General features: G+C 46.6%; 1 protein-coding gene across 3 annotated transcripts in view; it reads right to left on the bottom strand.

The window, feature by feature from the left end:
* The window catches only part of SGSM3 (small G protein signaling modulator 3), a 45,519-nt gene that overhangs the window by 8,557 nt on the left and 9,242 nt on the right, over positions 1-27,720 (bottom strand). For all 3 annotated transcript variants that reach the window (XM_087448892.1, XM_004437887.3, XM_087448893.1), the window contains exons 2-9: positions 5,819-5,936; positions 5,216-5,301; positions 4,680-4,746; positions 1,943-2,151; positions 1,747-1,854; positions 991-1,134; positions 535-730; positions 10-155 (exon numbers count right to left, since the gene is read on the bottom strand). In XM_087448892.1, the coding sequence (XP_087305018.1) occupies positions 10-155; positions 535-730; positions 991-1,134; positions 1,747-1,854; positions 1,943-2,151; positions 4,680-4,746; positions 5,216-5,301; positions 5,819-5,825 (963 nt within the window). In that variant the 5' untranslated portion in view covers positions 5,826-5,936. The remainder of the gene's footprint in view (positions 1-9; positions 156-534; positions 731-990; positions 1,135-1,746; positions 1,855-1,942; positions 2,152-4,679; positions 4,747-5,215; positions 5,302-5,818; positions 5,937-27,720) is intronic.

The raw sequence follows: 27,720 nt of genomic DNA on the forward strand, positions 1-27,720 counted from the left end.
CAGCAGCACCTTGAGGCGCAGCATGCCCAGCGTGGTCTGGAACAGCACCAGGGAGCCCTCGTAGAAGAACAGGTCCCAGAGGCGCAGCAGCAGCCTGATGTGCACGACGCTGGCGAAAGCCGTGAGGAACCAGTGCAGCGTGATCAGGGACAGCTCTGTGGACACAGACCGCAGCCCCTGTGGCTGGGACCAGGGACAGCCAGCATGGGACAGCCTGGGAGAAGGGGGTGTCCCCCAGGCACACAAGCCAGGGAGGAGGTGGAGGGTAGCTCCCCAAAAGCAGCAAGAGGCCTTGCCTGCTCCCCAGGGAGAGGAGACAGGGCGTCAGGGAACAGCTGAGAACAGGGGAGCAGCAAAGACTGAGGGTGCTGGGTCCACGGCTCAGCCATCGTCAGATGAGCTCCTTCTTCCTTCCAAGATAACCAGCTGCCCTGTCCTCTGCTGGCTGTGTCTGGAGGCCGCAGATCTGCAATATCTGAGCCAGAGTCTCAGGACCCCTTGACCCTAGAGAAGGGGATGGGTGCCGGCCCTTACCAATGTCATGCTCCTGGAGCAGCTTGTCCAAACGAGGCAGGTACTGGACGATGAGGTGGCGCAGAACCCGCTGGTCAGTCTGGACGCCCAGCAGGGTGGTGCTGAAGTAGGAGGCAGGGAGCAGGTCCTCGATGATGGCGCACATCATCCAGAAGGCGTCCTCCTCCTCCAGGAACAGCAGGAGGCAGGCGGCCACCTGGCCAGGGCAGGGGGACAAGGGTCCTCGACCTAGGTCTCCATGCGAATTAGAAGAGGCACCCCCTCTGGGGGTCCCATCATAGACCACATGCCTTCCTTGGGGTTGGAGCTGCCATATTTGGAAGCCCTGGCCTCCTTGGGGACTCCCGCCTCCTTCCCCACCTCTCGTCCTACTGCCTGGATGGTGAGATTGTTCACCACTGGGGGCCTGGAGAACACCCTTGGGGACACCCCCTCCCCTTTCCGGGCTGTGCTCACCATGCCCGTGCCCTGGCAGTAGCCAATCTCTGGGTAGAGCCAGGCCAGTGCTCGGAGAACCCTGCGCAGGCGGGGCACCCCGATGCTGCCCAGGTTGGCGAAGCAGGCGTTGCTGGGCATGGTGCGGAGCAGGTCCTTCTCAATCTGTCAGAGCACACCCATAGGAAGACCCTGTGAGACGCAGCTGCAGGCCTGCGGGCCCACACCTTCCACACTTCTGACACCTGAGACCCCATGAGGGAGGCTGGGAGACCCCCGTGTGGGGCAAACCCCAGGCAGGCTTCTCACCCAGGAATCGGGATTCCTTAGTGCTCCAGGTTAAAGTTACCCTCCACCCTTCAGGAGTAGAGCTCAGCTAGTATGTAGCTGATTCCACCACATTCACCGGAGAACTTATAAAAATAAAATGACAGATTCCTGGGCCTCAAGCCAGAATGAGAATCTCTGAAACAAGGCCTGGAAATCTGTATTTAAAATCTCCAGGTGACCCTAATGTGCCCCCAAGTTTGGTGGCCTTTTTGACAATTCTCCCTGCTGCCTACACAGGACCCAGGAGGGAGCAAGCTTGTCCAGGCACACGTTTGTGGGTGAAAGGACTGCCCAGTGCTGCCACATGGCTGCTGCGCTCTCCCACGCCACTCCTGCCAAGGGCGATTCTTGTAACCCCCTGGAGACCACTGCCCTCCTGCAGGCCCACACACAGTTTCCGGCCAGAAAGCGCTTCCTGAAGGGCTCCCTGTACTGCTCTGGCCTCACCTGTTTGGCAGCAATGGTCTCATCGTTGGAGCTGTTCTTCACAATCTCACGGTAGGACAGCTCAGAATTCCTCTTCTTCTGTAGGGCCCCGGAGAGCCGCATCCACAGCTGAGGGGAGGGGCCTGCATGAGCACTCAGTCTTTCACGGGACACCTGGACCCTTTTGGCCCTCTACAGGTCCCTCTGGCCACCTCACCTGTGGCCTCATGCTGTGTGGGATGCCAGCGAGCACCAGGGAGCGAAGCTTCTCAGAGCGGGGTAGGGAGACAGTAATCTTGTCCCAGGTGAGATCCCCCACGTCATGATTATGGGTGAACTCCAGGTGGGCCTGCCACCGCAGCCTCTGGGGAGGGTCCTCCATCAGAGAGACACCTGGCAGCTTGCTGGAACTGGGGTCAGCACCACCTGCCAGGAGAGAGCGAGCCCAGGGCTGCAGTGGTGAGCACAGGAGGAAGGAAACAACTCCTCACTATATGTTCTCCGAAGTTGAGGGCCCAGATCTCGCCACCAAAATCCAGAGCCACATTTCCAACAGCTTCCTGTGGCTCCAGCTACACGTCCCACAGGCATCCCAACAAGCAAACCCGAACTCTTCACTTCCTCCCCCAAACCTGCCCCTGCTGCAGTCTCTCTCAGATCCATAAACCCACCTCCACTCTCCAGACGCTCAGGCTTAAACCTCAGAACCATCTCTCGCTCCTCCTCTGCTTAGACCCCATGTTCGATCCATCGGCAAATGTTGTTAGCTTTGCCTTCAGAGCATAGGCAGAATCCCGCCACTCTTACCACCTCCGACTATGCCCCAGTCCAAGCCGTCATCCTTCGTCTGGATCACCACAACAGCCTTCCCCCTGGTCTGTTTCCACCCCTGCCTCCCACAGGCTGTTCTCCACACAGCAGTCAGGAGGGTCCTTCTCAGACCCAGGCAGATCATGTCATTCTGCTCGGAGCCCTCTAGTGCCACCTGCTTGCCTCAGATGCAAAGCCAAAGGCCTTACAAGGCTTGTGACCCACCTCCTCCCAGCCCCCTCTTCCCTGTCCTCATCTCCCACTACTCCCTCGCTCCCTCCACTCCACTCTTCCCCACCAAATCCGCTCCCACTCAGGGCCTCTGCACTTACTACTCCCCTTCCCTGCTCTGCTCACTGCTTCAGTTCCTCCCAGTTTCTGTTCAGATGTCTCCCCCTAGAAGCTTCCTTCACTACCTTATATACAATCCACCACCCTCTTCTCTAGCCCCCGAATTTTTCCATAGCTCTTCTTGCCCCCAGCATATATTTGTTTGTTTGACCACCTTTGGTTTTGTTCCAGGCACTGGGGAGGCAGCAGTGGACAGTGGACAACCCACAGTCGGCCTCCTGAAATGCTCCAGCGAACACCAACAAGGCTCTTGTGACCACCGGGCAATCTTGGTGCTATTAGCCCCACAGGTGGCCTCGTCCTTACTCATCCTAAAGCCACGCCCTCAGCCTCAGCTTTCTAAAACTTCTCCTTTAATGAATTTACATACAGTAAAATGCACCAATTTTAAGTGTACACTTTGGTGAGCATCAATAAACAAATGTCTAAACATCGTCCTCATCAAGATAGAGAATATTTCCATCACACTGGAAAGCTCCCTGTGTTCCTCTCAGGCCCAGCTTTTAACTTTCAAATGTCTGTCTGCAAACTAGAGAACAAGGGAAATTTCTGTCAGAACTGCAAACATGAGTGATCTGAGGACGACTAGTTTCAGCCAATTAAAATCTTCCAGTCACAGTTAAATGCTGGCAACAGGCTATCCTGGGTTCTGGCAGATGGCTTTCCCAACAGCCCACTCGGGAACCAACATGTGTATTTATACTAGAAAATGATGGAAATGGCCTAGAGGCACACTCATAGAGTGGTTATAAAAGGATTATGATAAATCCAGTATAATGGGATATTATGCAGCCACTGAAAAACATGCTTTTAAAGAGGTCTCAGGGGCTGGCCCGTGGCGTAGCGGTTAAGTGCACACGCTCCGCTGCTGGTGGCCCAGGTTGGGATCCCGGGCGTGCACCGACACACCGCTTGTCAGGCCATCCTGTGGTGGCGTCCCACATAAAGTAGAGGAAGATCAGCACGGATGTTAGCTCAGGGCCAGTCTTCTTCAGCAAAAAGAGGAGGATTGGCATGGATGTTAGCTCAGGGCTGATCTTCCTCACAAAAAAAAAATAAATAAAATAAAGAGGCCTTAACTGACAGAAAACACGCTCGTGGTGTAATGTTAAGAGAGATAAGAGTGGCTGGCCCGGTGGCGCAAGCGGTTAAGAGCGTGCGCTCCACTGCAGCGGCCCAGCATTCACCAGTTCGGATCCCGGGCACTCACCGACGCACCGCTTGTCAAGCCGTGCTGTGACGGCGTCCCATATAAAGTGGAGGAAGAAGGGCACAGATGTTATTAGCCCAGGGCCAGTCTTCCTCAGCAAAAAAAAAAAAAAAAAAAAAGAGGAGGATTGGCAGATGTTAGCCCAGAGCTGATCTTCCTCACAAAAAAAAAAAAGAGAGAGAGATAAGAGCAATATGAAAATGTGTATATGATATAATCTTAGTCATGAAAAGTATATACAGATACATATACACACAAAGCCAGGAAAGGAATACACGAAAATATCAGCAGATATCTTCAGGTTGTGGCATTATGGGTTAATTTGTTTTAATCTTTACACTTTTCTATATTTTTCAACTTCTCTATAGTGAACATTATTGCTTTTATCATCATATGAAGATCAATAAAATTAATCTAAAAAACATCAGAGGTCTCCATCTACTTACAAGAGCATCACCCTCAGGTGCAGCTCCGTCAGTCCTGGGGCGGGGAACACCCGGAGCCCAGAGGTCACAGCTGCACAATGACAGTCACTGCAGTCCCGTCCTCCCCACGGCACCAGCGAGATTCCACACGATCTTACCTTCCTTGTCCACACGGAAACCGAACTCATCATAGGAGAACTCGGGCTGCTCCACTGACTCTTCCTTCTGGAACCAGGATTGGGGAGAGTCAGTCACGCAGCCCGTCTGGGACTACAGGCTCTGAGACCACAGCCACCCTCGCTGCTGCTTGCTGAAGTTCCACCCAGCCTTCGAGACTCAGATCAGAGGCCACCCTTCCCTGAAGCCTCTGTGGTCCTCACTCAACTGCAGGGGGCCACCACCTTCCCGAATTCTCCCAGCATTTTCCTTGTTCTCCTCAAAGACAGTAAGATCAAGGTAAGAAACCTGTTTTATGCGCTTCCGTGTCTCCATAACACTAAGCACATGGTGCCGTAATACTTTTCCTCCAACCTCATGACTTATTCACAGAGCATGTGGAGCTAAGCTGCCTTGTCTGATGGTGGCCTCTGACCCTGTGTGAGTAGGGTGGAGTGGCCACCACTCCCCGGAAGCCTGTAGCGTGGGGCCCCTTCGGCACCACAGTTAGGGAGCAGAGTGCTGCTAATTGCTGTACCTGCGTGTACTTGGCCAGGATCTCCTGAGGCCACATGCTTGGAGTCAGGGCTGAGAAGGGGCCACTGGCAGAAGGCACGTGGCTTCCTAAAATCAAGGAGGACCAGGAATAGGAGATGAAGAAAATGCAGAGCATTCGGGGGAAAAATTCAAGTTGGAATATTCCCCACCACCCCAAGGCGCCAGCAGTGAAGGTGCCTCGTCTCAAGTGGTATGGGTTGGGGAGGGGAAGAAACCTAGAGATGTGCAACTTTCTGGAGAAGGAAAAGAAAAAAAGCAGCGTGTTACAAAACATAACCAAATTTCATCTCCTTGCCTCTTCCTCCACCTAACCGTGAGGATTTGTAGGGTGGAAGGAGGGAAGAGGACACATGTTCAGGAAAACCGGAGAGCCAAGCAGAGAAGAGATAGTAGTGATTCTCCCGATGCCCCATCAGAAGACTTGCTCCTTTCTCCACCTCTTACCTGGATGGTCTTCATGACCCTCAAAGGTATATGAAAATCAAGCCCACTTCCATCCCACCAGGTGGGTCCTCCTGGGCAAGATCCCCCTGCTCTCTGGAGAGCCTCTCACCCCATTTCCAGCCCAGGCCCTGTCTCCCACCTGACATTGTGCGAAGAGGCGAGGCAAGTCGTCTGCAGATCCAGACAGAAGTTTTCCTATACTAATATCTTACAGTTGGAAGGCTCCTCAGGCTTCATCTGGTCCAGAAACATCAGCCCTGTGAGGAGAGCAAAGGGGAAAGTCATTCTAAAGCAGCTGCTCTCCTGGGATCCTTTCCACCCACCACTCTGGTTTTGCTGGCCCAGGGCAATGGGGAGGGAAGTCCTGGCCACTGTTCAATAAGACAATGAAAAGTCACACTTAGAAGAAAAAGCCTCCTATTTTGATTAGTTCATCCGAGAGGATACACTTTGAAGAAGCTACAATACCAATGTTCTCAACAGCTCTATAAGCCAAGGGGGGTGTGCACTCAGTCCCCATGTTATCAAGGAAGGAGAGAATCGTACATACAGACTTCCTGATGCCCCATGCTCAGGCAAATGTTTCTTAAAAAAGAAAACAAAAAGCAGCCACCACCAAAACCTCCATGAATCGGTTTCCCTGACCAGAATCTCGGAGGATCGTTTAGATAGAAAACGCCGAGCCGCTCAGTCAGGACCTCCACGCAGCCTGATGCTGGCATTCCCCACTTCACCCCACAGTCCGCTCTTCCACATCTCTCACCAGCCTCACTGCTGGGAAACGAAGAACTACAGTCTACTGTAACCTCTCCCGTCGCTGTTGAAACTCCAGCCTCCTTCTCTTTTTTGTCCTCTTAAAACACAGGGACTCAATCAAAAACTTAAAAATAGGGCCGGCCCCGTGGCTTAGCGGTTAAGTGCGTGCGCTCCGCTGCTGGCAGCCCAGGTTCGGATCCCGGGCGCGCACTGACGCACTGCTTCTCCAGCCATGCTGAGGCTGCGTCCCACATACAGCAACTGGAAGGATGTGCAGCTATGACATACAACTATCTACTGGGGCTTTAGGGGGAAAAAATAAATAAATAAAATCTTTAAAAAAAAAAAAAAAATTAAAAATAGAAATACCTTATGATCCAGCGGATACTGGGAATCTACCCACCGAACCTGAAATCAACAATCCAAAGAGGCTTATGCGCCCCTCTGTTCACTGCAGCATTATCCACTATAGCCAAGAAGAGGAAGCAACCCAAGTGTCCCTCGACTGACGACTGGATAAAGAAGATGTAGTACATATACACCATGGACTACTACTCAGCCATAAAAAAAGACAAAATCGTCCCATTTGCGACAAGATGGATGGACCTGGAGGGTATTAAGTGAAATAAGCCAGAAAGAGAAAGACAAACAGCGCATGATTTCACTCATATGTGGAAGATAAACCAACACACGGACAGATAGAACTGTTTAGCGGTTATCAGGGGCTGGGGGGGTGGAGGGTGGGCACAATGGGTGAGGGATGCACTTATATGCATCTGATAAACAATAATGTACAACAAAAATTCACTATAAAAAAAAGTCTTCTAAAAAAAAAAAATAGGGACTCAACAATAAAAGGACAAATAGCCCAATTGAAAAACGGGCAAAAAGGGGGCTGGCCCAGTGGCACAAGCGGTTAAGCGTGCGTGCTCCACTGCGGTGGCCCAGGGTTCGCCAGTTCGGATCCCAGGCGCGCACCGACGCACTGGTTGGCAAGCCATGCTGTGGCGGCGTCCCATATAAAGTGGAGGAAGATGGGCACGGATGTTAGCCCAGGGCCAGTCTTCCTCAGCAAAAAAAAAAAAAAAAAAAAGAGGAGGATTGGCAGATGTTAGCACAGGGCTGATCTCACACACACACAAAAAAAATGGGCAAAAGATTTGAATATATGGGTGGGCCCGGTGGCTTAGCAGTTAACTGCGCACGCTCCGCTACTGGCGGCCCCGGTTCGGATCCCGGGCGTGCACCAACGCACCGCTTCTCCGGCCATGCTGAGGCCACGTCCCACATACAGCAACTAGAAGGATGTGCAACTATGACATACAACTATCTACTGGGGCTTTGGGGAAGAAAAAAAAAAAAGGAGAATTGGCAATAGATGTTAGCTCAGAGCCAGTCTTCCTCAGCAAAAAGAGGAGGATTAGCACGGATGTTAGCTCAGGGCTGATCTCCCTCACACACACATAAAAAAAGTTAAAAAAAAAAAAAAAGTTAAAAAAAAAAAAAGATTTGAATATAGATTTCTCCAAAGAAGAGATGTAAATGGCCAATGTGCAAGTAAAAGTATGCTTGGCATCATTAGTCATCAGGGAAATGAAAATCAAAACCACAATGAGACACCACTTCACACCCACTAGGATGGCTAGAATCAAAAAGACGACAATAATAAGTGTTGGTGAGGACGCAGAGAAATTGGAACCCTCATCCACTGCTGGTGGGAATGTAAAAAGGCACAGCTGCTGTGGAAAACACTTTGGCAGTTCCTGAGAAAGTTAAATATAGACTTCTATAACCCAGCAATTCCACACCTATTCACCCAAGAGAAATGAAAGCGTGTGTCCACACAACAACTTATACGTGGATATTCATAGCAGCATTACTCATTATGGCCAAAAAAAGGGAAACAACCCAGATGTCCAACAACTGATGAAAGGACAAACAAAAATGTATGGAATAGCCATACAATGAAGTTTATTCAGCTGTAAAAAGGAACGAAGAACCAACAACATTATAACACAGATGAATCGTGAAAACATCATGCTAAGTGAAAGAAGCCAGTCACAAGAGGATGAATACTGTATGATTCTATTTAAATGAAATGTCCAGAAGAGGCAACTCCTTAGAGACGGAAAGTAGATTAGTGAATGCCAAGGGCTGGGGGAGAGGGAAATGCAGAGTCATTGTTATTGGGGTTTCTATCCGGACAGATGAAAAATGTTCTGGAATTGGATAGTGGTGACAGCTGCACAACAGTATGAAATACTAAAACCACTGAACTGTACACTTTAAAAACGGTGAATTCGGGGCCGACCCCGTGGCGTAACAGTTAAGTGCTCACGCTCCGCTGCTGGCAGCCTGGGTTCGGATCCCAGGCGTGCACTGATACACCGCTTGTCAAGCCATGCTGTGGTGGCGTCCCATATAAAGTAGAGGAAGATGGGCATGGATGTTAGCCCAGAGCCAGTCTTCCTTAGCAAAAAGAGGAGGATTGGCATCAGATGTTGGTTCAGGGCTGATCTTCCTCCATCAATCAATCAATCAATCAATCGAGGGCCGACCCCAGTGGCTTAGCAATTCAGTGCGCGCGCTCCGCTGCTGGCGGCCCGGGTTTGGATCCCGGGCGTGCACTGACGCACCGCTTCTCTGGCCACGCTGCTCTGGCCATGCTGAGGCCGCGTCCCACATACAGCAATTAGAAGGATGTGCAGCTATGACATACAACTATCTACTGGGGCTTTGGGGAAAAAATAAATAAAATTTTAAAAAAATCAATCAGTAAATAAAAATGGTGAACTTATAGCATGTGAATTATATCTCAAGTAAAAACATAAGAAAATGCCATCTTCTAGGGCGTCAGCACAGTGGCTCCCTCTAACTTTCTAGCTTCCTCTTTCTAACCTGCCCCTATTAGAACTAGAAAGAATCTATTATCACCCACTTGAGCTTCAACAGAAATGCAGTTTTTGGAGTAGTTTTCTTAGGCTTTTTCTGAATATTAAGCCTTTTACTTCTAACTGTGAAAAGCTTTGACTCTATGAAATAAACGTGAGGTAACACTAAGGAGACGTGGTTGAATATTTTAGGACAAGTTGTCTTCTCGTTTTTGAAATTATATTCATCGAGACCTAAAGAAAAACCTCCTTTTGCCATTTTTCTGGTGACAGGAGTTTGGAGGTGACAGTTGTTACTCTGGTTCACGGCAGCCCCAGTCTTCTCCATGCTATCTGCCACAGAACTCGGGTGTTGGGGATTCTGGGTAAGCAAGGAGGGTCAGGTGAGGGAGAAAGAAATCAAAAAGGAAAGTCAAGCAGCCGCCTCATGGGAGCCGTGAGGAAACACTGCCCTGTGGCCTCAACTCCAGCATCTGTTGGAAATGGGCATGGGAAAAATCCCAGTTCTCTTTAAAGATATATTTGCAAATTTAGGGGCAAAAGAGTCACCTTGTAGCTCCTAAGGGCAGCTCAGCTGGGTCACCAACCTCTACTCCTGCCCCCAGACAGCCTGACCATGCCACATTTGGGCTAAATGCCCCTCCTGGAGGCTGTGGTGCCCAACCAGGAGAGCCCCTCCCTCCTGCTTCCAGACAGAGCCAGATGGCAGAACCCGCATCCCTAACAGCTCAGCCGTCCTAGGCTCATCTGTTCTGCATGAGGATGATAATGAAAAGGTAACATCTTCCTTCAGTAAAACAGATATGTGGGGCCTGGTCTGAATCAGAATTTTGTGCTGGATGGAGCCTTATACATTTTTATGTTAAAGGGACTGAGCTAGAAGTTTTAAAAATTGTGTTGTCATTCAATCCTCACAACACATTTTGAAGCAGATATCTCTATTCCTTACAAACAAGAAAATAAGCCCAGAAAAGACCTAGACCCGCATACAGTTTTCCAAATAGACTCCACTAACTGTACGCTCCTACACCATGCTACACCCCCATCCCGCCTGGTGAAATGATGTCACAGGGCCACCAGCTAGACAGCACTGGGAAAAGAATCCAGTTCTCAGTTATGCCACCCACTGGCTTGGTGCCTGGGAGGGCATTTGCGCGATGGCACTAGCCCTAGGAGGGGGCAGCTTCAGCGCTCATCTCCTGCACCGCCTTCGCGCAGAGGCGGGACAGTACTGCAGTTACAGTGAAGACGCCTCCAGTCAGACAGAGGTGGATTCAAGTCCCAGCTCTGCTGCTCCCCACTTGTTCTAACCTTGGATGAATTCACTTCGCCTCTCTGAATCTCAGTTTTCTTATCCATAAAATGGAATAACAATACCTATGTCTTCCAGTGGTTATGAGGATTAAGTGAGAATGCAAATAAGGCCCTTAGCACACTGTCCGACATACAGCAAGCACTCAGGAAGCACCAGGCAACTAGTAGTAGTCCTCATAATTTCTAGAAAGCTATTGTTAATATCTGGGCCCTCTACATTGAGGTATATACTAAAAGCCATACGATATTGCTGATGTCCATCCATTACAACCTATAAAAATGACAATTTCATATGGTGCAACGTAACATATGCCAGTTAAGATCATGAGAAAGACTCCTCCTCATTGATGCCCTAGAGGTAGTGATCTGGTTGTTTCCTCCGGAAGGGCAGAGAAAGTGTGAAGGAAGCAGGTTTTGCTCGTAGTGGAGGAAATGAGCTGTCTCTGGCTGTGGAGGACTCAGGGGGCTGGGAAGATAATTCTCAGTAAGCAGATCCCCTTCCTGACCTTAGCCTACCTCCCACTCATTCATTCACTCAACAAACAGCTACTGAGCGCCTCCATAAGCCAGGCATGGTTCTAAGGGCTGAGATGCAACAGTGACAAACAAAAGTCCCAGCTGTTACATTACAGCAGAGAATCAGACAATGAACACAAAAATAGCTGTGTCAGATGGTTATTACTACAGTGCTCTGAGAATAATAAAGCAAGGTAAAGGAAGGTATAGAGAGTATTGGAATAAAGGGGCTACACAGATAAAGTGGTTAGGAAAAGCTCCTTGAGGATAAGGAGACATCTGAACAAAGACCCAAACAAAAGGAAATGAGGGATCAAGTCATGTGGCTATCGGAGGGAAAAGGGATCCAGACAGAAGGAACAGCAAGTGCAAAGCCTTTACGGCAGGAGCATAGTTGGCAGGCTGAAGCAGGAGCAAGGCGGCCAGGGGCTGGGGGTGAGGAGAGAAGAGTGGGAGGAAACATGTGAGAGATGCAGCAGGGGGTCATGGAGGGCCTGGCAGTGCCGGACAGACCTGGGATCTTATTCTCAGCGAGCGGAGACAATACAGGAGGGTTGTGAGCAAAGGTGGGCCCAAATCTGACTCAGGTTTTGAAAGCTCTCTCTGGCTGCTGTGCAGAGAAGACTGCAGGGCAGGAGGCGGCGGCAACGCGAGTAGCAGTGATGTTGGCTTTGCTACAGCGGGACCAGTGAGAATGGTCAGATTCTGGATCTATTTTAAAGAGTCTCTACAATAATATATATATGCCACGTCTCCCACTGACTGCCCTCAAGTCTCCTTGTTCCCCACAGGAGGCGGATGAGAAACTGCTAAGCTGGGCGGGCAGGTTTTTCCTGCCTCCAGTCGCTATGGAAACCTTCCTGAAAGCAGGATCTGGGAGCTGGCAGAAGCAGCTGAGGAGTTAGCCACGTCACCAGCTGCCCTGCTGCTGTCACAGGAGTATCGAGGCAGAAACTTCTGAAAAATAGGATTGATGCAAGCAACTTTGAGGTGCTCTAGAAGGAATTTTTAAAGATTAAATGTACACGCTTAAAGGGGTCAGTCTTTTTACTCCGCCTCCAGAGTACTTCTCTCTAGTTTGCCGATCCTACAATTTCCTAAAAGACAAACTGTATTCACGTGGCAAAGACTGTCAGATGTCACGGTAAACCTGTGTGTGTGAGTGTGTGTGGCCTCTTGATACAGATCAAGGAGATCTAGTCCTTCATGTACTCTTGACCTCCTATCCTGTCTCCTAGTTTTCTTTCTTTCTTTTTTTTTGTGAGGAAGACTAGCCCTGAGCTAACATCCAATGCCAATCCTCCTCTTTTTGCTGAGGAAGACTGGCCCTGGGCTAACATCCGTGCCCATCTTCCTCTACTTTATATGGGACACCACCACAGCATGGCTTGACAAGCGGTACATTGGTCCACATCCGGGATCCAGACCTGCGAGCCCCAGGCCACTGAAGCAGAGCGTGTGCACTTAACCGCTACTCCACCGGGCTGGCCCCTCTCCTAGTTTTCTTGACAATACAGCAGAGTTGCCATGACCGCAGAGGTGGTCACACATTTGCCAGGGAACATGAAAGCTGTAAGCGGCAAAAGCAACCCCTTAATACAAGAGGCCTCTGAGATCCTGAAGACTATTTTTCTCCACAAGGAAATGACAGGACACTGAAGTCTATCGATAACTAACTGGGAGAGAGAAGTGCAAAGCCAGGAAAGTCCCAGAAAGGCTGGAGTAAGATGATAATGAGGCCACTATAGATGCTAAAAAAAGAAAATCAGACAATGAATGCTCAATGGGATATGAACATTTTATTGGAAAATATATGAGTATTTCTTTCAAGGTAGAGTTCAAAAATATTGAGATTCTTCCTGGTGTTTCTCCTTGGTTTCTCTTCCTCAGCATACCTCTAAAATGTGTGTGGGCTGCACCCTCTGCCCTTGCTCTTCTCACTTGGAGCTATTTCTGGGCAATCTCATGCCCTGCCAGAGCTTCCAAAACCACCTGTTGACTCCTTCCTCTGGTGACACCTTTCTGCCAAGCTCCAGACTCCTATTTCCAGCTGCTTGCTACTGCCAACATTATGTTTCTCAAATTCAAGTCTGATCCCTGCATCTCCTGCTTCACTCTGTCAGTGGCTTGCAATCATCCCCAGAACATGGGCCACCTTCTCTAACAGTATGAAGTTCTACATGACCTGGTTCTGCTCCTCTGCCACCATCCCTACTCTACCCTACACTACAGTCATGCTGGCTTACTTCTACCAGCTGCCCAAACGCCACCATCCTTTTGTCTCTAATGGTCTTCTCCTTATCTGCCAGACAGACTCCTATTCATACTTTAAGACTCAACTCAAACAACACCTTGCTACAGAAAGCAGCCTTCTGTGGTAGCCAGCCTCCAAGACCGCCCCAAATGATTCTACCTCCTGGTGTTCACACCCTTGTGTAGGCCCTCTCCACATGGAACCACAGCTAACCTCTGTGACCAACAGACTATGGTAGCAGTGACGGTGTGTAACCTCCAAGGATACACCATAAATGGCATTGCAGCTTCCACCTTGGTCTCTTGTATCACTCGCTCTGGGGGAAGTCAGCTGCCATGTCATGAGGACACCCAAGGAGCACCATGGAGAGGCACCAACTTGCCAGCCACATGAGTGAGCTACCTTGGAAGCAGATCCCAAACCTTCAGATGACTGCGGCCCCAGCCAACATCTGACTGCAATGTCATGAGAAACCCTCTTCTCTCATGAGCCAGAATCTCCCAACTGAGATGCTCCTGAATTCCTGACCCTGGAGAGAGAATAAATGATTATCGTTGTTTTAAGCCACTAAGTTTGGGGTGATTTGTTACACATCAATAGATAACTAATACACCTTCATTGCTCTTCTCTGCCTTTAGTTGAGGTTCTCTCTCTATGTGCCAATAAAGCCCTGTGAATAAGTCCATCACAGCACTTACCACCATAGCATTTTTATCCCTTTTTCTTTTTTGGCCAACTGACCCCACTAGACTAAACTACATCTTGTTTCTCGCTGCATCCTTGGCACTTAGAAGTCTCTCTAACATTTGTTAAATAAATTAGACGAATGAATTAATAGCAAATGAGAGGGCCGGCCCCGTGGCTTAGCGGTTAAGTGCGTGTGCTCCGCTGCTGGCGGCCCGGGTTCAGATCCCGGGTGCGCACCGACGCACCGCTTCTCCGGCCACGCTGAGGCCGCGTCCCACATACAGCAACTATAAGGATGTGCAGCTATGACATACAACTATCTACTGGGGCTTTGGGGGGAAAAATAAATAAATAAATAAAATCTTTAAAAAAAAAAATAGCAAATGAGAATAAAAGTCATATTTCATACCATGGTAATAACTAACTACATTTTATTTACTCCATATTTACTCTCCCCTCTTCTGGGTGTCTGGAAAACAGCAATCTTCCCACACTTTTTGAAACTGCATCCTTTTCTCACTCTTCCCAACAGCACGGTTCTGGGAAGCTGTTTATACTGATATGACTTCATCGTGCTGAGCCTAGCTGATTGGTTCTGGGCGAGCACAAACCTGAGTGCGGCCAATCGTAAGACTCAATAGCCATTGCCAAATGTGATCAGACCAGCCATGAGCCCTTGACCCCAACTGGCCTAATGAACCCCTCTCGGTGGCTTTGAATTTGAGACTTAGAGAGCCAAGCAAGTCTGTCCCTTTGGTGATGGAAGCACACACTTATAAATACACACACGCATGTATGTATGTTAGTATAATTATATGTATGTACATATATATTAAGCCATTTTTTTAAATAAGATACTCAATGCTTGGGCTGGCCCCGTGGCTTAGCGGTTAAGTGCACGCGCTTCGCTACTGGCGGCCCGGGTTCGGATCCGGGGCGCACACCAATGCACTGCTACTCTGGCCATGCTGAGACCGCGTCCCACATACAGCAACTAGAAGGACGTGCAGCTATGACATACAGCTATCCACTGGGGCTTTGGGGGAAAAATAAATAAATAAATAAAATTATTAAAAAAAAAAAAAAGATACTCAATGCTGGTACAAACTAGTTTTGTGATTTAAAAAAACCAGTTCACTCATGAATTGCTGTAAATTGGAGAGATTTGAGCAGGGGCATGACATGGTTTGACTTAGGTTTTTAAAGAAATCACATTGGCTGCTGTGTGAAGAATGAACTACAGAGGAATTAAGAGCTATTACAGTTGTCTAGGTAAGACACGGTGTCTTGGACTAAAGTAGTTGAGATGGTTACAAGTAAGTGGATTCTGGATATAATTTGGAGGTGCAGAGGTAGATAATGGAAAGAAAGAATCAATGATGTCTCCTAGGGTTTTGATCTGAGCAACTGTGCAGGTCCCATTAACCAAGGTGAGGGAAGGGTGGACGGAGAGCAGGTTTCAGGGTTAGGAATCAAGAGATCTGCTTTGGCCATGTTAAGTTGGGATGCTTATCAGACCTCTAAGTGGAGACGTCAAGTAAGCAACCGTGTGTTCGAGTATGGAGTTCACAGAAGCCCAGTTCACAGAACTGGAGATGTGAACTTGGGGATCATCAGGACTAGATGTCATGGCCGAGGAGAGAACGTAGAAGAGGGGGCCTAGGACCAAATCCTGGAACATTCCAACATTCAGAGGTTAGGCAGAAAAAGAAACAGGAAACAAAATTTGAGGAGTGGCCAGCGAAGGAGAAGGAAGACTAACAGTACGTGGTGCTGCAGAAACCACGAGAAAAAAGTGTTTCCAGAGGGACGGAGTGATCATAAGTGTCACATGCTACCGAGAGGTCAAGTAGTATGAGGACAGAGAATTGTTCACTGGCTTGGCAAGCTGGTGGTTGTTGATAATCTTGACAAGAGCTTGAAGTTTTAATGGTGAGGGTGAAAGTTCAATTGGAGTGGGTTGAAGAGGGAACAGAAGAAAAGCGGAGTCATCAGCATCAAGATAGCACATGATTTCAACAATGTAAAACACAATACATGTTGAAGGTAACATAAAAATGCATATTGGCTGGGTTAGGTGGTAGGAGTATGGGATTTATTGGTCTTGATTTTTAATGTTCTCTTTTTTAGAAGAGGTATTGTGTTCAAAAATAATTACATCACATAGAAACTTGTACACAAATGCTCACAGCAGCATTATTTATAACAGCCCCCAAGTGGAAACAATCCAAATGTCCATCAACAGATGCACAGATAAATAAAATGTGTATATCCATGCAATGGAATATCATTCAGCCATAAAAAGGAATGAAGTACTGATACATGCTACAACATGGATGAGCCTTGAAAACACGCTCAGTGAAAGAGGCCAGTCACGAAAGACCACATACTGTATGATTCCATTTATATGAAATGCCAAGAATAGGCAAATCCACAGAGACAGGAAGTAGCTTAGAGGTTGCCAGAGGCTGGAGGGAGGAAGAAATAGGGAATGACTGCTAATGGATATGGGGTTTCTTTTTGGGGTGATGAAAATATTCTGGAGTTAGGTAGTGGTGATGGTTGCACAACACAGTGAATATACTGAAAACCTCTGACTTGTATACTTTAAAAGGGTGACTTTTATGGTGCGTGATTTATATATCAAAAAAAATTACAGCTTAAGGATAGAACATCGAGGAATATGAATGTGTCCTCCTTGAGCTTTTTCCGAGGTCCACAAATGCAGCAGAGATGTGGCTTCTCTAAATCTCGCCTTCCTCTTCCTCTCACAGAGCTACTACTTATCACCTCAAAAAGCCATCTCGGCAGGGATTTAATGTTTAGACAAAACCAAGGAAAGCAAAAGGGAAAAGAAAAGGTGCAAACTATTAGAAACAGCTTATCTATAACTGTGAAAAGGATCCCTTTCTCTCATTTGTAACTAACACTGCTCAGCATGAATTTGACATCTTAGCAACCTGTGAAGTCAAGAACTCCCTAAGCTGCTAAAAGGTAAAGTCTGTCATTTTTCAAGTTACTGTAATAAGTTTCCCCCTAATAGTCTAGTAATCACTGGAAAAACAACTGACAACTCTGTTTTCAAGCCTCTGTGTTTGTTTGTTTGTTCTAAGGCTAAATAAAATCCCCAGGCATCTGGCTTCACGTGGGGTGCGGTTGCTTTCTCTCACACTGAAGTGCAGTACTTTACCCAAAGCAAAAGCCACTGAAAGCAGTTTAAAAGAAAAGAGAGGCTTACAAACCAGGAAACCAGAAAAGTACAGCAATTTGCAAGATAGGCTCTAAGAAAAAAAAATGCCATTTCCCAATCTACTTTTACAGAAATGCCTCCCTGTCCCCTGAGTTTTCTCCACAGCCCGGGCACTTGGTCCCCAGCCACCACCTGAGCTGGGGTCAAGTGGCTGTCAGAGCCCGAGGCTCAGGAGTGCTTCTTCCCAGCACTTCCAGGCACTTTGCACAGGACTGTTCTATTCCACTGAGAACATAGTAAGATGCAAACACAAATGGTAAACTTAAATTGTAGCAGGATAAATCTAAGCTACAAGTCAGATGAAAATCTCCGGAGTATAAGTATAGTCACTGTTTTTATCATGGGAAGAGAAGTTCTAGACTCTCCTCTGAGTTTTGTAATTATACTAACACAACAACATTAATGGAAATCATAATTTTAAAAAATTCTGCCACAAGTTTGCCACCCCAATAAATCACATTTTCCTCTCTTCTATACTCTTTTGGTTTTTCTCTACTTGTATACACAGTTCCTACCTATTAGATTTTTAAATATTTTTTCTCTACTTAACACTAGATTATCAGCATTTTCGCCAGTAACTATGCAGTCTTTATAGCCATATGTTCTATCATGTACTAATCTAGTCATCTGTTGATACGACATTTAAGCACCGAACAGCAATATCTGCAATAAAAACAATGCTGTGAAGAACTCTCCCTTTGACGATTTTTTAAATGAAATTAACAAATCTGTCTCGCTTGGGAGAGAATTTGGATTAAAAAAAAAATCTGCTTTTTCTACTTTATAGTGTCAGCTTTGTAAATAGAAATCAAAGTATGAGATTAGGTTAATAAGAAATTATTGGTATTAGAGTTTAATATAATGCTACTTGAAGCAAGGTAATTAACCTAATGACCCCTAAACTTAAAATTTTATAATATTATAATTATAGCACAGTGAAGAATTACTATTTTAATTGTTGCCTCCAGAATGCTTCCCCGAGAAGGGGTTTATCTTTGGGAAAACACCTTGATAAACTCCTTAAAGGTGGAAGGTAAACCTTGAAGGCAGAGACTAGAAGAAAGAAGAGATCTGTCAACTGCCTAGAAAAAGAAATTAGTAAAAATTTGGAGGTAGAGGAGAAGAGACAACAGAGGTGGCCTGGACTATAGAGGGAAGAGGAAGAGAAGTCCAAAGACCAGGTGAGGAGCTGCATCCTGCAGAACCGAGTGACCTGGGAGACATTAACACTGTGCGTCTGGGGCCGGCCCCGTGGCTTGGCGGTTGAGTGTGCGCGCTCCGCTGCTGGCGGCCCGGGTTTGGATCCTGGGCTCATGCCGACGCACCGCTTCTCCGGCCATGCTGGGGCCGCGTCCCGCGTACAGCAACTGGAAGGATGTGCAGCTATGACATACGACTATCTGCTGGGGCTTTGGGGGAAATAATAAATAAATAAACAAAATTATGAAAAAACAAAACAAAACACTGTGTGTCTGGGGGTGGGGACCACATGCTTCTTCAGAAAAGGACAATTTAAAACCCAATTTAAGGGGCCAGCCCCGTGGCCTAGTGGTTAAGTTAGTGTGCTCCGCCTGGATTCAGTTCCTGGGCACAGACCTACACCACTCGTCTGCGGCCATGCTGTGGCAGCAACCCACACCCAAAATAGAAGAAGACTGGCACAGATGTTAGCTCAGGGTGAATCTTCCTCAGCAAACAAACAAAATAAAACCTAATTTAAGATATTGTGTTGTTGCAAGGTAAAATCCCTTTGCCATCCCATATCTTCAGTAAAGCCTGCCCTACTCATAAGAGCCTTGAGAGTGGTTTGAGGGAAGATCAAAGAAAATGGATAATAATTACTACTTTACAGGGTTGTTATGAGGCTTAAATGAGTTACATTTGAGAAATCTGGGTGAGGGGGTCGGAATTCTCACATAATGTAGGATACAGGGCTTGCATCCATTTTCTTAAAATTTCAAGATAAGTGATTTCAGCTGATCATGTAATGCTGAAGTTTTATTAACTTGTCTCACTTCTTTATACAGGTACATAAAATGACAACTTTTTAGAAATACAGGCTACACTTCAGCAATCATGGAGTCTACGGCTCTCTCACTTTACAATGATGTTCCCTCTCCCTTAAATGATCTCGATCAGTGGTTCTCAAACTGCAGAGTGTATCAGAATCAACTGGAGGGCTTCTTAAAACCGACACAGCTGAGGCCCACCCTGACAATTTCTAATCTACAGGTCTCAGAGCCTAAGAATGTGCCTTTCTTACAAGGTGCCAGGTGATGCTGATGCTGTGGCTCCAGGGAACACATGCTGAGAACCACTGAGCTGAATTCCCCTTTGACCATTCTTCTTTCAAACTCTAACTCAGATGTGACCTTCTCTGATGCCTTCCCTTCCAACTTCCATGCCCCCACCTCCCTTCTCTGATAGAATTAATCATTGAACGTGCTCCTTATTTCACACTATACTGTAACTTATTCATGTACATATCTGCCCTATATCCAGCACCTAGCCCAGTGCCTGACCTGTGGCAGGTGTTGACAGAGGAGGGGATACCAAACTCCTGGAAGATGCCCATGTACAACAAGCTCCTTTTTAAGTTCCTGTGCTTAACTCCTGCTTGTAATGCCCTCCACTTTACCTGACTGCTCATTCTTCAAGGCTCAGCTCAGGCATTTCCTCCTCCAGGAAAGCTTCTCTGACACTCCCCCTGCCTCTGGTTTGTGTCAGGTGCCCCTATTCCTCTGTCTATCTACTACATATTTCTCATAATAATAGCTAACAAGCAGAGCTCATTAAAACCTTTACACACCCTTTGGTCCAGCAATTCCCACTTTTGGAAATTTATCCTACACTTCAGCAAAACGACTCATATACAAGGACACTCCCTACAGTACTGTTTGTGATGGCAAAATATTAGAAAACCTAAATATCCATCGGTAGGGGACTGGTTAAATAAATTACAGTCCACCTATATAATGCAATAGTGTGCAGCTGTCAAAAGAGAATGGGTCAGCTATATATGCATTGATAGGGAATGATCTCCAAGATGTATTGCCAAGTGATAAAAGCAAGGAGCAAAACAGTAAGAAGAATGGTAAATATTTGTGCAAAAAAGGGGGGAAATTTTCACACAAAATTTAGAAGGCTATCTGTGAGAGGAACCGGGTGGCAGAGAGATTTTTTACTCTTTAGTACCATTTTATTTTATTTTTGTGTTTTTTTTTTTTAATTTATTTTTTCCCCCAAAGCCCCAGTAGATAGTTGTATGTCATAGTTGCACATCCTTCTAGTTGCTGTATGTGGGACGCGGCCTCAGCATGGCGGGAGAAGCAGTGCGTCGGTGCGCGCCCGGGATCCGAACCCGGGCCGCCAGCAGCGGAGCTCGCGCACTTAACCGCTAAGCCACGGCGCCGGCCCTTATTTTTGTTTTTGTGAGGAAGATCAGCCCTGAGCTAACATCCATGCCAATCTTTTTTTTTTTTTTTTTTTTTGCTGAACAAGACTGGCCCTTAGCTAACATCCATGCCTTTCTTCCTCCACTTTATGTGGGACGCCGCCACAGCATGGCCTGACAAGTAGTGCGTCAGTGGGTGCCCGGGATCTGAACCTGGGCCGCCAACAGCAGAGTGTGCGCACTTAACTGCTATGCCACGGGGCCAGCCCCTTTTATTTTTAATTTTTTTTTTTGTGAGGCAGATCAGCCCTGAGCTAACATCCACACCAATCCTCCTCTTTTTTGCTGAGGAAGACTGGCCCTGGGCTAACATCTGTGCCCATCTTCCTCCACTTTACATGGCACGCCGCCACAGCATGGCCTGACAAGCGGTGCATCAGTGCGCGCCGGGGATCCGAACCCGGGCTGCCAGCAGCAGAGTGCACGCACTTAACCGCTATGCCGCTGGGCCAGCCCCCTCTTTAGTACCATTTTAATTTTGAACTATTTAATGTATTACTTATTCAAACAAAGTTAAACATGAAAAAAATTTTAAAGACCTTTAGATAGCCATAGAATAAAAAGACTAACGTGCCCCCCCCATTTAGTTCAACCTAAAAAAACAATGAGTACAAGGATGTTCAACAACATTTGGATTTTTTTCAAGATGACTTTTGCCATGTTTCTATGAAATGTCAATGTCAAGTTCCATTTTCTCTCTTTATTTTGTGTCTCTGCTTTATTCGTGTCCTCAGCACATGCCTGGTCTACTAACCGGTCAATCCAGCATAGCTGCTATTCAATAGATCCAATGAAGACATTTGAGTTCTCACCACACCCGACCCCTTAGTAGCATCTTCCGCTGTAACCACTTCTCCTGAGGCACTCTCTTCCCAGGCTGTGCAAGTGTCCTGACCCTTTGGTCTTCCTCCTGCCTTCTGAGGCTGCTCCTTCTGAGTCTCCTTAAGTTCCTACTCCTCTGCTGGTTCTTAATGTGCCTTAATGTTCCGTCCTAGACCCTCCTCTAGTTCTCTGTACTCTCATGGCTTCAATGAACATCTGCAGGCAGAGGTCGCCAATTTCTATTTTCAGGACACATTTCTCTCTGAACCGCAGGCCAGCACATCCAGCTGCCTGTTGGGCTGCTCCTCCACATTCTTCAAATTGACCACTCTCCAAAAGTAAGTTGTCATCTTCCCTCATGAACGCTGCCCTGCTCCCGTGGTCCCTATCTCAGGAAACTGGCATTACAACCTACTCACCCACTTTCTCCAGCCAGAACTGGGCCTCATAGTTAATCGATTCTCCTTCATCTTCCCACCTCCACCCCTCAACTCGTAGGCCTTTCCTAATGTTTTTTGAAACTTCCTTTTTCTCTTCAATCTGCTGCTTCTTTCCAGTAGGGGCTGTCATCATTTCTCACCATCATAGTTATTACAAGTCTCAACTGACATCTCTGCCTCCAGTCTTGCCCCCTGCCCCCCATACCCCATCTACTCTCTACCCTGTAGCCAGAGAAATCCTTTTAAAATGCAACTGATGGGCCGGCCCCGTGGCTTAGCGGTTAAATGCGCGCGCTCCGCTGCTGGCGGCCCGGGTTCAGATCCCGGGTGCGCGCCAACGAACCACTTCTCCGGCCATGCTGAGGCCACGTCCCACATACAGCAACTAGAAGGATGTGCAACTATGACATACAACTATCTACTGGGGCTTTGGGGGAAAAATAAGTAAATAAATAAAATTATAAAATGCAACTGATCATTTCCTTCTCTTTAAAACCTTTTCTCTTCACTCTGACTTTAGTAAAAAGTCCAGATTTGTTAACTTGGCTTCTAAGACCCTGCATGACCTAGTAGTGCCTGCTAACCATTCCAGCCTCCTCTCTCAACATCCACCTCTCACTAGCCCTCAACACACACTGTATGCTCCAGCCATAGCATACTTCAGATCTTGGAACCCTGCTTTCTCTCAGTACATCTTGCTAAATGAAGCAACTACTCAGCAGTATGTAAAGAAAGTCTCCAAACTTGGGCCCCACCAAACACCATGGTAAGGCAGCTAGTGGAGCTAATCTTCTAGAACTGGCTCCCTTCTCCAGTCATCCAGTCATTCTTGTTGAAAACATGTTTATTATTCACATCACTCTTTATTTCCCTTAGTGTCAAAGACATCTGAAGTGAAGACCTACCATATCATCCAAATTTCTCAACTATATCAAGCCAATTTCTCCTCCAAAACTGGCATCAGCAGAAGAGCAAAAAGACTCCAGTAATCAACTGGACCTTGAGCTCCACTCCGCTCCCACAGGCTTACAGCTGGGACTGCCTCCCTTCCTGAGTCAATATTTTTTTTGTGACCAGAGATAGAGAGTGTTCCTTTAGGCAAGAGTTAGCTGTGATTGTGCAAGGCAGAGCACAGACTGTGGAAACACAGACCAAGGAAACAGGAACCTCACCCCAGAATTCCACAAGCCCAGGTAAGGCTCTCCCTTTCCTGCATAGCAGCAGCAGTTAAATGAAGCTCTCCTGTGCAGATTTCTGAACGATGCTCATGCACTCTAGGTCTGTAAAATAATTAATCATCCACACTAATCTGGTCACTTCCCGGAGTCCTTCCCAGGATCATTCCCCTAAGATTTACAGCCTGGCAGTACCCGGGGGATGATAAGGAAAGCAAAAGCAAGGTACTGTGCATGGAACTTCTGTCATTCCCACCACCAGGGGTGGGGGCGACAAGCCTTAGAAGTAAAAGTGAAACAAATAACGGTTACCTAACTGCAAGTCAACATTCAGGTAGCTCTGAAAAATAGCAGATGACAGTTTTTCAGGAAAATAAAGCTCCTTGAGGGCTGACTGGCAAAAAAGGTCACTGAGAATTTATATTTAAAGTTTATACAGTCACCTTTTGTATTCATGGGGATTGGGTCCAAGACACCCATGGATAACAAAACCCGTGGAAGCTCAAGTCCCCTATAAAAAATGGTCTGGTGTTTGCATATAAGCTACACACATCCTCCTGTATACTTTATAATCTAGATTTAAATCTAGATTTATAATACCTAATACAATGTAAATAGCTGTTATACTGTATTGTTTAGGGAATAATGACAAGAAAAAAAAGTCTGTACATGTTCAGTACACACAACCATTGCAGGCCTTTTGATCCATGGTTGGGTGAATCTGCGGGTGCGGAACCCACAGATACGGAACCCGCAGACACAGAGGGCCAGCCAACTGTATTAACACAGGAGCTTATGGCACTTAAAAGGAGATCATAAATATGTATAGTTAACAAGGTCCCTTTTCCTAACGTAATTAAATGATAGTGGTCAACAAACTATCTTATCTTTAAGTCATTTATTTGGCCATACCATCTATATAATTACCAGGAATTTTTCATTTGCAGATATGAAAATACTTATGTAATAACCCTAAAGTATGGTAATCCAATCCTACTTACTTTGTGGCAGTGTGGATGGAGGTATTAGATGGGAGTACCAATGAAAGAAGGAAAAATAATATTTATTGAGCATTAACCATACTGCTAAGAAACCTGAGAAAACCAGGGCTTAGAAAGGTTAAGCATCTTGCCCATATCACACACTCAGTGAGTCAGGACTGACTCCCAAGCTGTCCCTCTCTACCACACTGACTAGGACAACTGCAGTTGTCAATTCTGCAGTACAATTTCCAGGGAAGACTATGAAGCTACTTGCACATGTGCGACAGAACAAGACCTTGACTTGGGGTATGGGGCCCAGTGGGAGCCAGCCATGGTTAAAACATAACACAAGCAATTGTATTAAGAAACATCAATTTTTGTGAAAATTCCAAATTAAACAGATAAATTAGGAGAGAATTCCCAAATTACAACAGCAATGAATTTCTCTAACAGACCTGCACCTATATTTAGAGACCATTAGCTTTTTCTAGGTGCAGGACAAAGGCACTTAGAACAGAGAGTCATGAATGACAGAAGGATCCTTTGAGTTCACCTCCCTCTCAGTTTTTTTTGGAAAAAGAAACTGAGGTCGGAGCTGGCCCCGTGGCGTAGCAGTTAAGTGCGCGCGCTCCGCTGCTGGCGGCCCAGGTTCGGATCCCAGGTGTGCACTGAGGCACTGCTCGTCAGGCCATGCTGTGGCGGCGTCCCATATAAAGTGGAGGAAGATGGGCACAGATGTTAGCCCACGGCCAGTCTTCCTCAGCAAAAAAGAAGAGGATTGGCATGGATGTTAGCTCAGAGCTGATCTTCCTCACAAAAAAAAAAAAAAAAGAAACTGAGGTCAAAGAGGTCAAAAGACTGATTTAAAGCCATATAGAGAGTAGGTCACACAGCCAGACCAGAAGCTAAGTCTCCTATTTCCACTATTCCAACCTAAAATTGAATCAAAACCTTGGGAAAGACATGGGAACAGGCAAATTGAATACACTCAGACCAGCATCATTAGCAACAGAAATCCCAGGAAAGATGTCACGGGAGGTTCTCCTCCCACTGTAAATCTTAGCGTTAGGCAGACCATACATTTTTTTTTTTTTTTTTTTTTTTTGGTGGGCCTGCCTTCCATCAGATAATCTACAATTTTGGGGGTAGCTCTTCCTATCTAACAATACCACTGAGTTAAACAATCAGGTCCATACACTGAACTCCTACATAGCAGGAATTACACTACCATTCTCAACTAACACTGCCTTGTCCAGCCCCATGTCAGTTCTCATTGCTCTCTCTGCCCATGTTCAAATGGCCTGGACAAAGTCAAGAAACATTCTACTTATCTTCACTGTTGCTCAGCAACTTTCATTCATCTCTAACTGACTTTATGTCATGTTTCCTAAAGTGCTACTTTTCAAGCCTTTCCCACATTTCTTCGGATCCCCAACTGCTCTCAGCTGTCACTCACTCCCAGCTGATGACCTGGTTTCCAGCCTTAATGAAGTTGAGGCCATTCAGCTCAAGCTTCCTCAACTTCCTCCTTCTCCACATCAAAACTGCTCAGTCTTTTTACCTTCTCTTTCTACTCTCCCTCTTAGAAGAAGCAGCAGCCCTCCTCTCTTCCCAGGTTAACTCCTCCACCTACCATAACCTTTCAATTCATTTCCCTGAGAGCATCTTCAGTCTTCTCCTCTCCACTGGCTTCATGTCCGGTGCGTATACTCAGATCTCCTGTGTCCTTAATTAAAACAAACCATAACAAAGCAACTACTCCTGGACCCATTCAAGCCTCCTACCTTTCCGTTTTTTCCTCTGCGTCATTGCCATATTTTTCAAAAGCAGAGTAGAATTCTGCACCCATGCCTCATCAATCAACTCACTCCTTAAGCTTTTTTGACCTCGCTTCTCCTCTCACCACCTAAACTTTCTAAGGTCTCCAGCGGTTTCTTGTCACCATATGGAATCCTCTTCCTTCAGCTCATTTCCTTAAACTGCCTGCACCATTTGACTCTGCTGACTTACCTGGCTTTCTTGAAACTGCTCTCCTATGACTCTGAGGGCAATGACCATATTAGTTTTTCTTCTCTGCTGTGTCTTCGCTGACTCCTCTTCTTCCTCCAGACTCCGCAAAAAAGACAATCCCCAAATCAATCTTCTCTTTTTTATTTTATTTTTTTTTTGTGAGGAAGATTAGCCCTGAGCTAACACCCATTGCCATTCTTCCTCTTTTTGCAGAGGAAGATTGGCCCTGGGCTAACATCCGTGCCCATCTTCCTCTACTTGATATGGGACGCCACCACAGCATGGCTTGACAAGCAGTGCGTCGGTCCGTGCCCGGGATCCAAACCCTGGGCCGCCAAAGCAGAGCGTGCAAACCTAACCACTAGGCCACTAGGCTGGCCCCTAATCTTCTCTTTTTTAATCCACTCCTAATGGATTCCTATTGGGGAATCCATTCCTGTTCCTAATGTGGATTTAGCTATCACTGCTATACGGATAAGCTACAAATCTTATCTCTAGCCATGACAACACTCCTGATATTTCCAACTTCCCATTGGATAGCTTCAGTTGACTTATCACCTAACACATCAAAATCTGTATTTTTTAAATGAATGTATTCTTATTCCATCCCAGATGATTCTTTTTGATTTTCCTCTTTCTTCTTCCAAGTCAGCTCTTATTTTCCCTTCACTTACCCTATGCTTCAGCCACCTGGACCGCTCACTGCTATCTCAACATGCTTCTGTCACTTCATATTGTTTCCTCTGCTTAGAAGCCCACTTCCCATTTCTGAATGTCCAGGTTCTATCCATCTTTCAGGGCTCAGCTCAAATGCCACTTCTGTGAAGCCTTCCCTAATCCTTTTTCTCAACAATGCCACACTTACATTTATCTCATTTAACTAGTTGTGTGTGCCTTATCTCTCCTAGTAGACTGGAAGCTCCTTAAAGGTTGAATCCTATTCAGCATTTAATACTTACTAAGGATTCAATAAATGTCTGTTGAGTGACTAAGTCAATAACCTGTTTCATGAGGTACCTACATGAATACACTTTCCTTAGTATTTTCAGATTTGGTGAAGGAATCTACCTTCACCTTATTTATACATGGTACAGTGGGAGCAAGAAGGCCTGGGTTTGACAACTTGTCTGCCACTTAGCTGTGTGGCCTTTGGGCAAAATATTTCATCTCTCAACAGTCTCAGTTTCCCTATCAGTAAAATTAGGGTATTGTACCTGCAGATTAAAGTACTGAAAAAGTACTTAAAACCCCTATCATAGTTTATACAAACTTGGAGTAGAGACTGTATTTTCCAAAGATGGGCCACAACAATATAACCTATCCCACATGCTCTTCTTAAAATCTGACACTGACACTCCCTCCATTGAGGGTGGGGTCTATGTTCCCTACTTTTGTACCCAGGTAAAGCTCTGTGACTGCCTCAACCAAGAGAATATGGTGGAAGTGACCATGTGGCTTCCAAGGTCATGTCATAAAATGCCATGCACTT

Source organism: Ceratotherium simum, chromosome 25 (genome assembly GCF_057802395.1).
Source record: "Ceratotherium simum simum isolate JZ-2026a chromosome 25, ASM5780239v1, whole genome shotgun sequence".
Taxonomy (NCBI): Eukaryota; Metazoa; Chordata; class Mammalia; order Perissodactyla; family Rhinocerotidae; genus Ceratotherium; species Ceratotherium simum.